Here is a 16,441-nt window from a genome sequence, read left to right on the forward strand (position 1 = left end):
GAACTGCAGGACTTTTGAATGGCACTCATTAGTAGTAATTGAAATGCATGCTTGCTATTGGCTTGTATGACGTAGTCATGCTGTGGTGTGTAATTAGTGGGGAGAAAAATTTAAAAAATTGAGTGAGGGGAAATAAGTAAATATGTTGTTAAAATATGGTTGAGAAAATTGGACATTTATAATTCAGATTTTCTCCTGAATAGTTGTTTTTTCGACAGCATGGTTTCACAATCTGAAACTTTTATCAATTAAATATTATTAATATTTTATATCAAAGCACACAGTAAGCTGATGATGAATTTACATCTACATGAATGAAGCATTCTGTTACAGCCATGCAAATGATCATCAATATAACTGGATTGATGATAACAATATTAAGGATCAAGAATCATCATTATTATTTTATTTATTACTTTTATAACTGCGAATGTACTGTTTTTCAGATGTGTATTTCTAAGAGGTATTTTAATGTAATTTGGTCAAATTCTTAATTTAAATGAAAAAATAGTACAAAAGCATACGATTGTGTAATCAACATGTTAAAAGTCTTAGCCAAGGTCAAATCACATACTTGCACATTAATGTGATTAATGTTTTGAACATTAATTTGTTTAAAAAGTAGAGAAAGATGATGTTTTCTCATTTGCTCAATCCCTACACTTGGGCCAAAATTTCCCCTTTCCCTGCCCCTTCCCTCCCATCGTGTTTTTAACCTTGGAATATAAAACATGCCATTTACTCAATTCTATGAAAGTAGCAGTTAGAGACTAATGCCATTTAATACTATACAGGAAATTTATAGTCAGTACTGCAATGTCCTCACCAACTGAAAAAGGCTTCAAAGTATATTGATTAGCAGAATGAAGAGTAATTAATTCACAAGGTGATTCCAGAATATGAATCATCATAAAATATAAAATAGTTTGTAATATTAAACTTTCCACAAAAGATTAAACTCATTGTATATACAACAAATTAATTCCTCAAGAATTGATAAGATGTTATCCCCCAAGTAGGCACTCTCCATGGAAGGTATGGACAAATTTCATTTAGTGAAATGTGGAAGACTGCCCTCTATTTGGTAAAGTTTCATTTCACAATGCCAGCCAGTTAGATGTAGTGTGGTGTATGTTGTATTTGCAGGAATATTTAGAATCATGGCCACTGTTTATCATTTTGAAAACAAAGTCCAGACCTAACGTTACTTTAATCTTTTCTTTCTTAATCCAAAAATATTTTCTGGAATGGAGTTGGATTTACAACTTATCAAATTCATTTTATAGATCAGGCCCTACATGATAGAAAATGTGGAAATATAGGCAAGGCTTAAAATGAAACATTTTTGATGTTTGGTAAACAAAACAGAATAGCATTAAGAAAAAATGTATAAAAGGTGTGGAAAATTGAAGGAATTGAAACAATTGCATATATGGCATGATGGGTGCAGCTTTCTATTAACAACTTATACTGTGTTTTGATAAAAAAAAAAAAAAAAATGTACACAGAAATTGTACAGAATTAAAAGTGATTGTCTGTAAGAGGTCATATGTTTGTGTGTGTAACATTTGCTCGAGCTTCCAAACAAAGAACCTTGAATAATTTGTGTACGTATCCATTTATTCCTACATGGTAGGAATCCCGCATTTGTTTGAGTTGACCTATGTTTCTGAACACCGAATGGACCCACTAAGTACTGTAACTCTACAATAATTCAGATCCATTCATTCCTATGGAAGGAACCTGTAGTTGTATTATCAGTTAACATTTGACCTACACTCCTGAACACCGAATGGACCCACTACTGTTACTCTACAATAGTTCTTGTCAACATCAGTCAACATCCGTGTATTTCCATACGGTATAAAGCAAAGACCTAAACTGACCCCTAAGTGCCCTTTTGACCTCAAATTTGTGAGCACTCTAATTGACATGTCAGCCACCCAAGCATACCCCTTCTCCTGTACCGGAGGACCACTTACCTGAAGACCATTGTCCATGATAACATATTTTGTTTCATACAATGTAAGTTTTGAAGTGTCAATATACCTACGTCTAAAGCTACTCTTCATATTATAAACGGAAGCATGAGAGGCGAACGTGTCGTTCACTAAAACGTTTATTACCAGTTGAAGCACCTCTTTGAGAAGAGGTGAAATACTTGATATATCATCATATTCTCTGTACTTGAAAGAACCTGGTGAAAAGGGGGTATATGCTTGTATTAGTTTAGCGACGAAACTCAATAAGCTTCGTAAAATGAGCATAATAATATTACATTTGGTTTACGTAAAGAATGCAAGAAGAGTCTGAAAATTATGATGATGTATCTGTAATTTTATAGCGCAGTAGAAATAAACTATTGCAGAGAGTTCTCAGTATGTCAACCTGCATAAAGCTTTTTCATGTCTCCAGTTACACGTTATTATTTCTTCACATCAATTAATTTAGATTTAAGTATGTCTCCATACCTGTGTAAGGAGGGGTGGGATCTTATATTTTTGATGAACACCCATCCCCCCCCCCCAAAAAAAAAAGACAGAAATAATAAAGTAATAAGAAATAAAAATAAATAATAATAGTAATAAAAAACATGCCAACCATTTCACTTTTAATTTATATTTGCTTCAGTTCTTTCATTCTTTGTTCATTCTTTGTATTGCATTGGAAAGTTCTTGGTAAGTTATAAAGGATGGCACAATTTACCTACACAAAAAGTTATCAAAGGGGGTGGGGCTGGGAGTGGGGGTGGGGGAGGGTCCACACCACCTCTCCCTTAGTACCCTCCCCAATGCCATCAGTCCATAATTTCAACAAAAAAAAAAAGCTTGACGAAACATGGCCTCCATTTAATGTTGATGTTTGTTTGTTCAGACTATATCTATAGTGACAGCCAACTTACAATGCACTGTACACAATCAAGTGCCTTTGTGTTTCCATATAAAGTATGTCAGATAATCTGTTTTATCTGTTGCCAGATAAAATATTGAAATGTAAAAGCTCTTTCAAGAATGAAGGCTTTCCATAACTCCTGCCACTATTTGATACAAAGCAGTGAAATAATGCTATTGCATATGAACTTGCAGGGAAGACTTGAAAAATCAACCAAATGAAAAACAAAAAAGATAATTTTAAAATTATGTTTAGGAAAGGTTATTTAAAATACCAGTTGTAACTATTTAAATGTAAATTCATTTATTTTAAACCAATGATTTAAAACAACAATACAAGAACCTGCATTTTTATCAATTTCATTCATGGAATGCACTTCCCATAGGCTTGAATTCTCGGAGTCATATTGGCTAGACTGATATTGATATATTTCCAAAAAAAGACAAGAGATATGAGAGCATTTAAAGCACATGCACTCTGCTGTGATAACATACAACATGAGTTAGGTATTGTGTTTTAATGCATTATTGGACAAGTGTTTTTCGACACAGACATTGCCTATGGATGGTAGCAATTTCATCCAAAAATAAATAAATATAATAAATAAAAATCCAAATGTGATTGAAGACAAGTATTCATGATGACTGGATCATCATTTACTTTGGGTATATATTTATATTGATATATACATATATTTATATACATATATAATTATATATATATAAATATATATACACAAACACATATATATATTTTTTGTTGTTGATATTATACATTATTCTTGCCTAGTAAAGGTAAAATATTTTGTTCAAAACTTTGGCACATCATACCAAAATTTCAAGAAACATCTACCTAAAGTATGACCCTACATGTTCTAACACTCCTGTAGGCCAGTCTCCACCCCGTCATCCCCTCCACAGAAAACTATTCCTGAAGGTCAAAATTACCATATAAGAGCTTCTCTTTGAGAAAACAATTGTGCTAAGGAATCGGGCGGTAAAGAAATTGCTGTAGAAATAAGCAGTTGGTGTGATATTTGTTGGTTGAACTCTACAACCTATATTGCGGTGTAGTTGCAATATTCATTCACAGCTCACTGTTTTAATTACTTGTTTCATGTTTTGTCTTTTCAGGTCATGATTCATGAACTTTGACAAGGATTGATGTCAGAATTTGCCTCGCCCCTTTCAGAATTTCATCTTATGTACAAACCAGACAGGATCTATAGCACTTTGGATTGCACCCTAATCAATGATGAGTTTCATCAACGGTTACAGTCCAAAAAATGATGAATTTTCAGCGTTTTTACCAAGATCTACAAAAGAAAAGTCGCCAAAAAATGGGCAGATCATCTCCAAAAGTGCGGGAGGAGTGGTCACTGTGGCTGGAATCCCTATGACCGCTACCAAGAAGACGTACAACGGTCCCACCCGAATGGTCGCCAGATGTATCTCCGTTCCCCGAGAGCGTAAGCCTCTCAGCTTCGACGATGCTGTAGCAGACGCTACAAAAGAGAAGTGTCTGGCCGATCAAAACTGTCGGCAGGTCTCATCTCAATGCCTCAACAGGCCCTGCCTCTTCCTCCGGAGCATCTCGGAAGACAGGAGCAGGCAGAAGCTGCGACGGAGCCGATTAAATTCCAGCATCCAGAGCCTGATCGAAAACAAGGTGCAACAAGACAGTGGCAGCGACTACGACAACGTGCCGATCAGAAGACAGTTTTCCCGACAGCTCAGTGCCCCGGCCCTCCGCAGTGTCCCCCAGCCAATGTTTTCAAGGAGAGGTCAAGGTTCCAAGGAAGGGAAGAAAGAGTCGCCGACCTTGATGGAAAACAAACAAATCTTGACCCCGGCGGACGGGAGGGAGACGAAATTGTACGACGAAAGATTTAGTATCATCAGGCAAGACCCAAACGATAAACTCTATCGGTCCAGCTTCCGTGAGATTGACCCCGGAGAGCCGGAGCAGAACCTGACATCGAACGGTAACTCGGCGGGTAACCCTCTGTGGAATAGAGTGGAGGATATAGAGGTCTACCCCGAAACAGAATATAAAATGACAGTCATTGCAAAAGCTCCTTTAGAGAGTAAAGACGGTGTAAACGACTCATCGACCGTGGACGTTGTGTCCACCACACCTGCGGCTGGCAGGTCCTTCTGTATCAGTGGTCGAGCTAAACTAGAAACCCACAGTACTGACCAACCAGCAAATACTAACACAATCAAAGGTGGTGAGCATGAGAAAACTTACAACCAACTACCAGATAAAGATAACCCACTTCATTCTAATATGGAGTGCTCAACCCAAGAAAAGAACTCCAAAGCCGATAGCGTTGCTGGTAGCTACAATAACAGAAGTGAGAGAGCAGTGCAGCAAGACTGTGGTGTTGTTGTTAGTCGGGTAGTGACACCAAGTAGTGTAACGGCCGACTGTGCAGCGGCTACTGTGCAGGAGTCACACAACGTAAACCAGGACTGGTCCGGTGAGAATGGCCAAGGAGTCACCAAAGGTCAGGCCAAGGAGGCTGGTACATTGCTGGACACTGCAAACAACAACGATACCACAAAGGATGATAATTTAAGTGCCGAATTAAGCCAAAGAAAAGGTCGTAACTCTCTAGAAGATTCCAAAGGGAACGGAAATGTTTTGAACAATGACATGAATGGAAACGGGAACAGTGTAGACAGTAACGAAGATAAACCGGCTCTGCGGTACAAAGAGGAACGTAAGAACCAGACGGTTGAGAAGAGGAGATTAAGCAGGACCGATACATTGTTGACCGGATCTCAGTCTTTATCCAATGTTTGTACCTCCAACAACTCCCTGCAACAGAGATCCCTCACACCAAATTTAACCCGTAAGCATCTGGTCGGGAGCCAGGACTCTAACATCATGGACTATTATCATAATAATGGGGAACTCTCTCCTCCATCACCTCGGAAAAGAAGCCACACTGTCAGTGCGTTGTCCCTCTCCCCTCTCAGATTGCCTAGATTTCGATCCAAAAAATCTTCCCAAGAGAAAGGTGGTCTTCACCTTATGGGGAGAGAAATTTCGAGCAGCACCGATAAACTTCTCACCGGCAGAAAGAAATCGTCACCCCTCAACTTAAGTGCCCAAGACCTCCTTCAACTCAAACGTGAGCAAAAGAATTTTGAACTGGCTGATTGTGATCTAGAAGACGAAGTCTTCTACCGACGTAAGGATCTGAAAACATTCCTCGGTGTAAATAGGCAAGCATCACCCGCGTCGAGTCCGACGATCAACAGGCGTCACGGAACGGTCTTTCTCGATGATGCTGTAAAGTCATCGTCATTAGGTGATTGTGGATTTAGCCCCAGGAAAGACATCTCTCCGAAAAAACATGTCAATTTCAGCAATCAGTTGACATTCTTCGAGGAGGAGAAAAACAAGACTAAATTGTCTTTCGTTAAGGAGAATCAGAGCTCACCGAGTTGGTTTAGACGATTCTTCTCCAGGTATGGCTCGATGGAAGATGGGCTGCAATGGTTTAACGAAGAAGGCCAAGAGGAGAAGGAGGAGGAGGAGGAGAGAAAATCTCCGGTAAAGGGAAGCAACGGGGAGTCTCCCTGGAGACCCAGGAGAAGGTTTCGAAGCGGGTCGCCTCAGAGAAATTGGGAGGTAGCCTCTCACATGAGGCAGGTTAAAGACGTCGCTTATCTCGAGGTGGAAGAATACGAGGATAAAGCGGACGGAAACATGTCGTCCGGGAAGGAGGACTCTACGAACGTTGCCGAGGGTTCTTCCTCAACGTCGTCAACGTCGTCAACGTCCTGGAAGAACAAACGATCGAGAACTAGAATCAAGACTCAGTTATCTAAACCTCAGACCAGGCAGCCGTTCTTCAACCTCCGTCGTATGTTCTCGGCGACGACGTCCGCCCAGCAGGAACCGTTGCTGGGAATGGAGACCCAGCATCGAAGGAGAAGCAAAAGTGACAGCTCACAGATATTTAAGAACAGAGGGCACTATACTGTCGTGGGACAATGCGTGGACTGCGGCTACAAAGTGCGTGCCATGGACCTCCTTTCGGTCGGTGATAACATCTTCCATGCCCATTGTTTCCGTGGAAACAGGTAAGTCCGCTTTCGCCCGTATAGATCGGCTACAATTGTGATATTTTCTGTTCACCTGTTGTAATGTTGACTGACACACTGTTGGTTTATTACCTTGTGATGCTCTCGTAGTACACTATTTGTATATGATCCACTGTAGGCTATAACATAGCAAGACTATGTTAGACACAGTTAAAGTAGATTTAGTCTCTATGACTATTTCATGCTACGTCTACAGATACAAACTAAAACTTAAAGGAACCAGTCGTAATCTTTTCACAGAATTTGCTAAATGTGATTCTAATAATGCTCCACTAAGTTAACGATAGTTTAGTTTTGAATGCTGAACTGAAAAAATTTATTAACAAGATATTTTGAAGCCGTCAGTAAATGAAATTGGTCTCTCTTTGTTTGGTGAAAGAAGAGTAATAATAAAACGATTCGGGAAAAACGTTTTGTATCTGATATGTGCATCGGAATGATGATAAAAATCTTTCTCATGACTACATGCCATGCTAGCTGGATAAGCAACGTTAGCTAATCCATTTTCACTTATTTATCACAGTTAGATATAAATTGTAAGGGTATACTGGACAGAAATTGCATTTCCATGCACAGAGGAATTTGTTTATTTATTTGTTTTATCACAAGAAAATTACAATGTGAAAGGAAGTCTTCTATAAAGCCTGAATTGGCTTAACAGTAGAAAACTCCCTGGTAAAGAAGAAAAATATAATACAAGTTGAATGAGCAGAATGATACAGATACTTTAAGGAGTAATAACTAGACAGGATAACATTGTCCTAGTTCATAAATAATTTAGCTATACATGTAATTACTTAATATATATATATATATATAGCATAAAGACCGTATTAGTATGTTGTGATGATGAATTTTCTTAAATACTTCTTAAATAAACTCAACGACTTTTTGGTCTTTATATTATCTGAAAGGGAATTCTATGTTTTAATTATACGGTTACGAAAGCTATAGGTTCCTATAGTGGTATGGTAAAAATTACGATGTGCATAATAATGCACTTACTATTGATATATCCTTCACAAAGAAACACTTTTCATATGGATATTTCCATAGCATGGACAGGGCCATGGCCTGGGTAGACTCCAAAGTGTGGCAGTTGAGGAACATTGAGAAACATTATGGACTGTCCAAATGTTACATAGTGATGCTATTGATGTGCGTATATACCAGGGCCTTTTTAAAGAAATTTTTAAGGGGGGTGAGGGCCATTGCCCCCCCCTCCAAAAAGGCCAATGCAGAACACCACGATCTGTTGGCATCTAGCGTAGCAAGAAAATTCTTGCCAAACATGCCTCCCAGATTGCTGGAAATGACACTTCCCAGGCCTTGTAAGTTGCAACTTAACATCCTAGTTTTTGAGATTTCATGTTTTTTAGAAATTTACAGTTTGCAAACAAGGTAAATTTATAATTTTTTTTAGGACTTTTAGGACTTAACATTACTTTATAAGCTCTAAATTTATTTATTGTTTTACACAAGTAATTGATTCCCCCCCCCCCCCCCAGACTACGGCCCTGAAGAATGTGGATTATCAGGTGCCATAACTCAGTGCTTATGAATAATCAAATGTACGCTGAAATTAAGGAGAAAACAAAGAGCTAATGAATTATAAATTGTATGGCAATCTTCCCGAAGCTTCCTGTTTAAAAAGTTGATAGAAATGTTAAACCTGTTCAAACTTAGTATAGTATTATTTAATTTTTTTTTTTAATTTTCATTTCCCCGGTTTAAATATAAATTAGTTTCATCTCGAGTGTTGCGTCATCTATCATCACTTTAGCTCCTAACAGATAAATAACACAGAGAGCTGTAGATATCAAGGACTATATAGAGTTTGTTGGAGAGCTATCGTCATTAATTAAAGAGGTAGTCACAGCCGCAAGGCATAAACTTGTTCAAACATGTTAGCCATTATTAGTTGACCAAAAATGTCCATCAAATGAATTTTTCGTTCGGCAACAGCCTGGCGATCAAAACATGACAGATTGAGGTAACTTCAAAACAGAAGGGGGTGTTTTATAAAGAAACTCACGCAGAGTTTTCTGACGTAAAAAAAAAAAAAATTGAGGTAACACATGTAATCACTTGTTTCATATTGTCAGATAGTAGTACAGTAAAGTACAGTATCTGATTTAAACTGGTATGAACTGTCAACTAATTTAGCATAAAAGACTGTTTTCACTTCATGCTATGGCGTACCTAGAGAATCACAAACTGCCTTGCTCCCTGAATATATTTATGTAATAAGACAAGCACAGGGAATCAATTTACTTCGCATTAATGTGCTGCAATTTTTAGTTTTGTGACTTGCTTCTTCTTATTTCTTTTTGTTTGTTTGTGTGAAATGGTGCAAATACTATGGTTCTGTGCACAAGATGTGCCATTCATATATTTTGTAATATTTGTCTCAATTTTTTGCATAGCATATTGCTACAAGATACCAGATAAATTTATCTGTGAGACATACCTACTTTATTGCCAACTGCAAAGTGTAAAACATTATCTGCCAAACATAGTAAGCTAGAATTTAACACCTATTGATCCTACCCTATTGATCCTACACCTATTGATCCTAACACCTATTGATCCACCTAATTTAACACCTGGGCCAAAGCCAAAATTACCGTAATTGTGGTGGGACGGAATTTGATAGACCTTTTGAATAATACCACTTTATATGTAGCATATATGAAGGAATCAGGATATCCACACAAACAGGTCAGTCACAGACTGCAACCAGACACAAAAAAAACAGACACAAATTTGAAGATGTTGCCATGGTAACACAAATATATTGACGTGGTGGGACGGAATGATAAATCTCATGAAATCACGTACATGTAACCTTTATGTAATTATTATCAAAAGTAGTACAATATAATAGTAATTATTAACACTGAAATGGAGGTGAACTATTCTTCTACCATTAGGGAAACAAATTACCAGCGGGATGCATGAAGAGGGGACTGGGGCTGGGGGGTATAGCCACACACATTTCTGGCTTAATTATTAAGAAGTTGGGGGACCAGGAAGCAATAGTGGTCTTCTTCCCCCATATACCAACATGTGAATAGAAAGAAAGAATAAGTTGGCTTCACTATCCTGTGAATTGTGTATTACATACTGTATGCAATATGACATGAGAGTTGGCCTCATAATGTGCAGTTATGAACAGGTTGAATAATTGCTAGGCATAGACAGTATACTCTTCCTGCACAATACATTTCAACTAGCCTACATTGTGTTTTGGTTCACTTTTTTTGCAAAGTAGGCAACAAGTTTCAGAATCCAACTTAGTATGGTAGATAGCAACAGCTTAGGCAGCATACCATATTCTGTTAGGCTACAGCTTAGGCTAAAACATTAATTTGCCAGGCTAGACAACTCCAGCAAAATATGTAATATTTCATCTAACAGGTTTGCTTCCTAGCATAAGTACTGTAGGCTTCACATTTCTACCTCTCATTATATGATAAGTTTTGTTTTAAACCTTTCCAATATAACATAGTCTGTTAGGCAACAGCCTAGGCTAAATCATAATTATCACTATCAAATTGTCTGAATTGCCTATAACCATGAACTGGAGGTAAATTAATATATTACTATTGAGAAGCAATGAATTCTTACCTTTATTCTTGCAATCTAGCTCTTCTATCTTGTATGCTTCAGTATGTGAGTGCCATAACAACGTGACTTTAAAGTCAATTTCTTGTGCACGTGGATCATTGTTCATCAGCAGATGATATCAATTCAAAAGCACATGTTCTACAATGGATAGTTTAGGAAAGCCAAAAGGGCCAAGAAAGAAACCTAGGGTGAACAACTAGGACTATTTCAATAGTGATTGGATTTATTTATGCATGATAAAAAACCCATTCTCAATTACCCCAAAATGTGTTGTTTTGACACATGAGGTTCAAAACTGATGTGATGTGTACAGTATGTATGGAATCTCCAGATACATAAAATTTTGAAGTATCATCAATTAATCACATTGTTTTAAGGTTGGGTGTTCAAGGAGTCTGAATAAGTTTGTAATCTTAAGTGACAGAGGTAAATTTTGGACCAGACATGCTGTTTGAAGCTGCCTTCCATTTAAAATTCCGTCCCACCACACCTTGTTTCCGTCCCACCACGAAAATGTTGGACTATCCCCCTGTCTATCCAGGATAAAATATTTATTATTTCTCCACTCAGAGGTGTCAGTTGCATACATAGTTGATAGTTTGGAGAGTTTAAAAAAAATTATTATTTTTTTCCCCCTTGGAAATTAAAAAAATATGTTCAAAAATGTGGTGGGACGGAATTGAACACTTTCGTTTTATTTTTTTCTTCATTCAAGAACTACTATTGATACATTTTATAGTGCATAAAGTATCCTCATTAAAGGCCATTTATACTGCCAACAACAGAAAAATTCAACTTTGTTCCCATATGTAATTACCTCATTTTTCTGAAATTCCGTCCCACCACATCAGGAGTGTGCTACCTGCATTTTGGAATGACCGCATTCCATTGTTATGCGAGTTATCGTAATTTTTTTTTACGATTACTGAACTTTGGTTAGCTGTTCTCATAACCATTGGTGAAATGAGCCTAAGTGGCAATGTTCAAATTCCAGGTAAAGTGATGACCATTAATGGCTCTGGCCCACCTATTGATTTAACACCAGTTGATCCTATCTCGTCAATCTAAGAAAAGCAGCTGCATGGTATTAAGATTCTGCCTGTCTTCCAAGCTGTGAGACCAGGGCCATTGTTTAAATACATACTGTAAATTTATTCATGGACATAGGGAAACAGAAATGTGATTGTTTATGTTATCTTTAATTATATAGGTGACATAACAATGCAGGAGGGGAAAAACGGTGGAATGAGGGCAACCTGGGGGTGAGGGAGCGAGGGGGAGGGGTGGGGGGTGGGATAAGAGGAGAAGGGAGGTGAAAAGGAGAGGGGGATTATACAAGCAAAATTGGTTCAAATTGGCATGAAATGTTTGTTTTATTTAATTGTTCTTTGTAGGATACCAGTATTACATAGAGGTAGAAGGTAAGGAGACATGGTTAGGACAGCTTGCAACATCTGTCAATTTGATCATCCTCATCCTAGCTGTTCCCCATGTTGGTCTCCTTTCCCCCCCCCCCCCCCCCCCCTTGTGACTTCCTCTTGTGTAGTATTTCTTGTTTTTTATTTGCATGGAAATACCAAATTATAGTTCCATGGTTGGTTTTACTGTTAAAACTGTTATTTATGTGAAGACATGGACCCAGTGTATGCATAAATGACTGTTACGTGTGATTTAGACTATATTGTATGCGCATTCCACACTGTTTGCCCTTTGACAGATTGCGGTGGGGTTGCGGTGGGGTTGCGGTGGGGTTGCGGTGGGGTTGCGGAATGGATATTGACCGGGAGAGCTGGACAAAGAGGTTGAAAAGTCACCTAAGATACAGAGTTGGTAGATAAATGTTGATAGAAATGAAATATTTCCATACCATACTTCACATTCCAATACCACCATACTTCACAAACTAAGAGAGGTAATTTAGCAGAATGTAGGTAACTTTGTAACTTCTCCGTTTGTCGTTTACCGAAAGCCACTGGAAAATACCCTAACGAAGTATATAGGTCAGGATGGAGTTTCTCAAGTTATAGCCCTGTTTACAACTCTTTGTTATTGACATGCATCATTCACATGTTAATTTTCTAACCCCTCCGATCTCCTTTCAGATCGTAACCGGCGTTTCATTCGCTCTCGGCAGAATTAGTCCTCGCGAACAAAACCGGCCCGAGATATAAAACCCTGATCGATTCATTGATGTTACTTTACATTAGAGATCTTCCCCCCTTCAAGGCCTACTTGCTCCCACCTGCTTTTCATCTTGCTTTCACAAATTAATTGCCTAACCATTTTTTTTTTTTTAAATCTTTATCTCTCTTGTCCCTTTTATTTTTTTTTTTTTTTTGGCCAGTAGATAGAATTCTCAAACATTTCTTAAGGGCTTGGAAAAAAGACCTGTAAATTGGGGCAGAGAAAAGAGGCTCTTATTCTTGTGAAAGATAAATCCGATTCTAGGAAGGCAACTCCGGCAAAGAATCTAGAAAAAGATATAATCCATGCATCATTTCAGATCGAATTATGTTTATACAACTTGCACAAAATTTAAACAATTGCAAACTCTCCCCCCCCCCCCCACTGATGGGATTCATTAATATTGAAGCTGTTCGTGCCTGAAATGTTTCAAGTCTGTTCAACAGTTGTTTAGTTTTGTCTCAGGACAAATTTAATAATCATATAAATCACAGTATCTTGTTTCCTTGTTCAGATGTTTGTAAGATGATATGATCTGATATGGGTGGCTGGGCATTGAACTTTTAAAGGGGCAGGCTAGCTTTTAAGATTTTTAAAATACATTTCAAAAATGAATTTTATATTTTTCCCCACATAATTTGATGACTAGTAATTGGGAGAAAATATCTGGGAAACAATATGGAGGTAGAAAATGAAATTTTAGAGTAGATGTGAAATTATTAATAATCACTATTAAAATTCTAAGGTACAGTTATTAATTTAGTGTAAATTCAGAGAGAGTTTATGTGCACCTGTTGAAATGTTCTGAGGTTTACCGATTGAGTTGGACTTACATTCTGTTCAGGTTTATCTGAGCAGTAAAGATGGAAACTGTTAGTTTGATCTTGGTTAATGTGCTCTTGTTTTTGTGATACTTTGTCCAGTCTTTAGCTATACTAGTTTCATTTCATTAAGTGGAGTAGAACAGTCGTAGAAACATTCAATTATTTCCAGTTTGCTTTTTATATGACCGTTTCATTTCCCCCGAAATGTGTTGGGATGGCTAAAATTTTGTAGGATCGATAAAAATCAAGTTCGTTAAATTTGGTCAATCACTTAATATCATTGATTGAAATCATAATTCGGGCTTATTAAATTTTGATCAATGGTGTTCTCCAAAAATCAGCAGAGGGTACCGTCATATCGATTTTATCTAGTTCCGCGAAACAATACAATCGTAACAATACCAGTTAGTTGATCGCTAGTGTTGTATAAAAATTTTTGGGTTTTAATAATTGAAAGAATTGATCTTCTGACACATTTTGCCAAAGTTTCAGACAAAATAATTGTTGAAGCAAATTAATCGACTTGTGTTTTCTGAATAACTTTAACTAGCAAATCACGGCTCATGGTCAGTAGGTAAGCTCATCCAGCTGGTTCGCATAATAGTGAGTGCTTTTATGCGTTGGTATTTACTTTGATACAGAGATTCGTAAATATCAGAGATGCCACTTTTCCGATTGCTCATTTACCTAGAAAATTTCCATTTTCTTTGCTTCACCCTTCTCCCACGTCACATTCTTAAAAAGTTTGACCAAAAATTCGGAAATATTTCTGTGGGGGAGGGGGGGTGGGGTTGGGAGGGGGGTTGGGAATAGAGCAAGCCCTCCACATACAGACACAGACAGACAGAGTATTACAAAAATTTTCAGTGTTACAGTATTAAACCTAAATGTATAACATGTATGTGGGGTACAACCCTAAGCATCCAAGCACCCCTTTAGTTTACCCAAAACTTGTCAAAGGGAAGGCTAATTATTCCATTCAAATGTAAAACAAAAGTTGTTAGCCAGATTATATTTAGTATTAATTAATCACTTCTGGGGTAGCTACTCCATGTTACTAGCAATTTTAATGAAAGTCTACCTTTGCAGCACAACAACCTTCGTATGAGAAGTTACTATCTAAACTTTTTTGAGGTATCTAACTTAAATATACCTGTTATGTACAACACCTGTTACCAATACACTCAATGTCCTCAATCAATACAGCAACTACCAATGTACTTCTCCACAATGACTGCCATTTTACCTTGAAGGAATAGCTACCAACACAATTGTCCTCAGTGACATCATACAAACTCACTCAATACAGCATCTACTAATGTACTTCTCCACAATGACTGCCATTTACATTGAAGGAATAGCTACTATTATTATTGCTGTTTCATCTTAATGCCAAAGCCAAGTACAAACTTGTCCTGGTTTTCCGCTGTTGCCTTCATACAACAGCTTACCAAACATAGGTCTCCTTGTTCTATACTGCTGTTGCCTTGATACAACAGCTTTACCGACAAACTTGTCCTACATCCTAATGTAGTGACATTTAATCTCATTCTTTGTAACTAAGAATAAACAACATAAACTTTGTCATAAGTGACTGTCGGTTTTATATACAGTTTTGCGCACAGTTTGGTACATTTCCAAACATCTCATCTCAATAAAACAGATTTGAAATGATATGAAAAGTCGTTGAAACATTGGCAAGGTACAAAAGTTTCAGAAGATAATAGATTCCCTTTCTAAACAGCACTGGGCATCTCAAAAGCAAGTGACATGTTTTGTTGCCATAGCAACCATTTCTTGTGGGGGAGAAAAAACCAATTAGCTCTCTGTACCAATAAGAAACTCAACAACTTGAACAATGAGAAAAATCAGAAAAGAGAGAATTTGCGATGGAAGGGCGGACCTCAATCTTCTCTTTCAAAATAAAATCCTGTCTGCAATTTCAAAAGATCTTTCAGAAAGTCAAAAAGTCAAAAGGAAAAAAAAGAAGAATGAGTCTTTTATATTCATCTCTCGCCTCCTGTAGTGATTAATGACTTACAGGCTTGCTCTAATTTCGGGACAAATTAAAGATTGCAAATGAAATGTTTAACCTAAAAAATCGGCATTCCGTGCTTTGTACATATATATACGGTAGATTTGCAGCTGGATTTAAGCAAATTAGAGGAGTTGTTTTCTTCTTTTTTCCCTGTTTTTTGGGGGGGGTTTCTCTTTTCTTCTCTCACTACATACTTGCCCCTGTTACTTTAAATGCTTCCCTCTTTAACTTTATTGCATAATATCAAATTTGGTCGTACAGGGACTTTAACGCTTGCAGAAGATAGACAATGACTCTTCAGTAATAATAAAAGTCAATAATGATGATGTATACCAACCATATATTCTTTAATAGTAAATCAAACTGAAAGAGTCCGTTTTGCATAAATTTATTTATCGTGGGAAATGAAACTTCCTGAGAACTAGTCAGGAACTTTATGGTGGCCATTTGCCTCGGTAAAATGTAGTGATGCAGACAACAGTTGTTGCTATGGATATACACACAGTAATTGTGGTTATGGATAGATACAATAGTTGCTATGGATACATACCAGAGCTGTCCCTGCAAAATGTCCACTGTACTACTTTCAATATCCCTTTAACCTCAGCCTTCAATTACTGCCTATTAAAGCCTTTTGTTTCTCCTTTGAACACGAAGATGAATCATGAATATTTGTAGTCAGTCATTTTCTCCTATGACCCCTCCCCCTCCCCCACCCCCACCCCCTCCCCATCCCCTTCCCCTCTGTTAAAATC

The 16,441-nt window shown here is 37.5% G+C and overlaps 1 protein-coding gene across 5 annotated transcripts in view; it reads left to right on the forward strand.

The window, feature by feature from the left end:
- LOC139975713 (uncharacterized) overlaps positions 1-16,441 on the forward strand; it is a 205,863-nt gene that overhangs the window by 19,717 nt on the left and 169,705 nt on the right. For 3 of the 5 annotated variants that reach the window (XM_071983811.1, XM_071983812.1, XM_071983815.1), the window contains exons 2-3: positions 4,026-6,989; positions 12,035-12,061. In XM_071983811.1, coding sequence (XP_071839912.1) covers positions 4,144-6,989; positions 12,035-12,061 — 2,873 coding nt within the window. In that variant the 5' untranslated portion in view covers positions 4,026-4,143. The remainder of the gene's footprint in view (positions 1-4,025; positions 6,990-12,034; positions 12,062-16,441) is intronic. The other 2 variants (XM_071983814.1, XM_071983816.1) reach the window with 1 other exon arrangement.

The sequence above is a fragment of the Apostichopus japonicus genome, chromosome 11 (assembly GCF_037975245.1).
Source record: "Apostichopus japonicus isolate 1M-3 chromosome 11, ASM3797524v1, whole genome shotgun sequence".
In the NCBI taxonomy this organism is placed as follows: Eukaryota; Metazoa; Echinodermata; class Holothuroidea; order Aspidochirotida; family Stichopodidae; genus Apostichopus; species Apostichopus japonicus.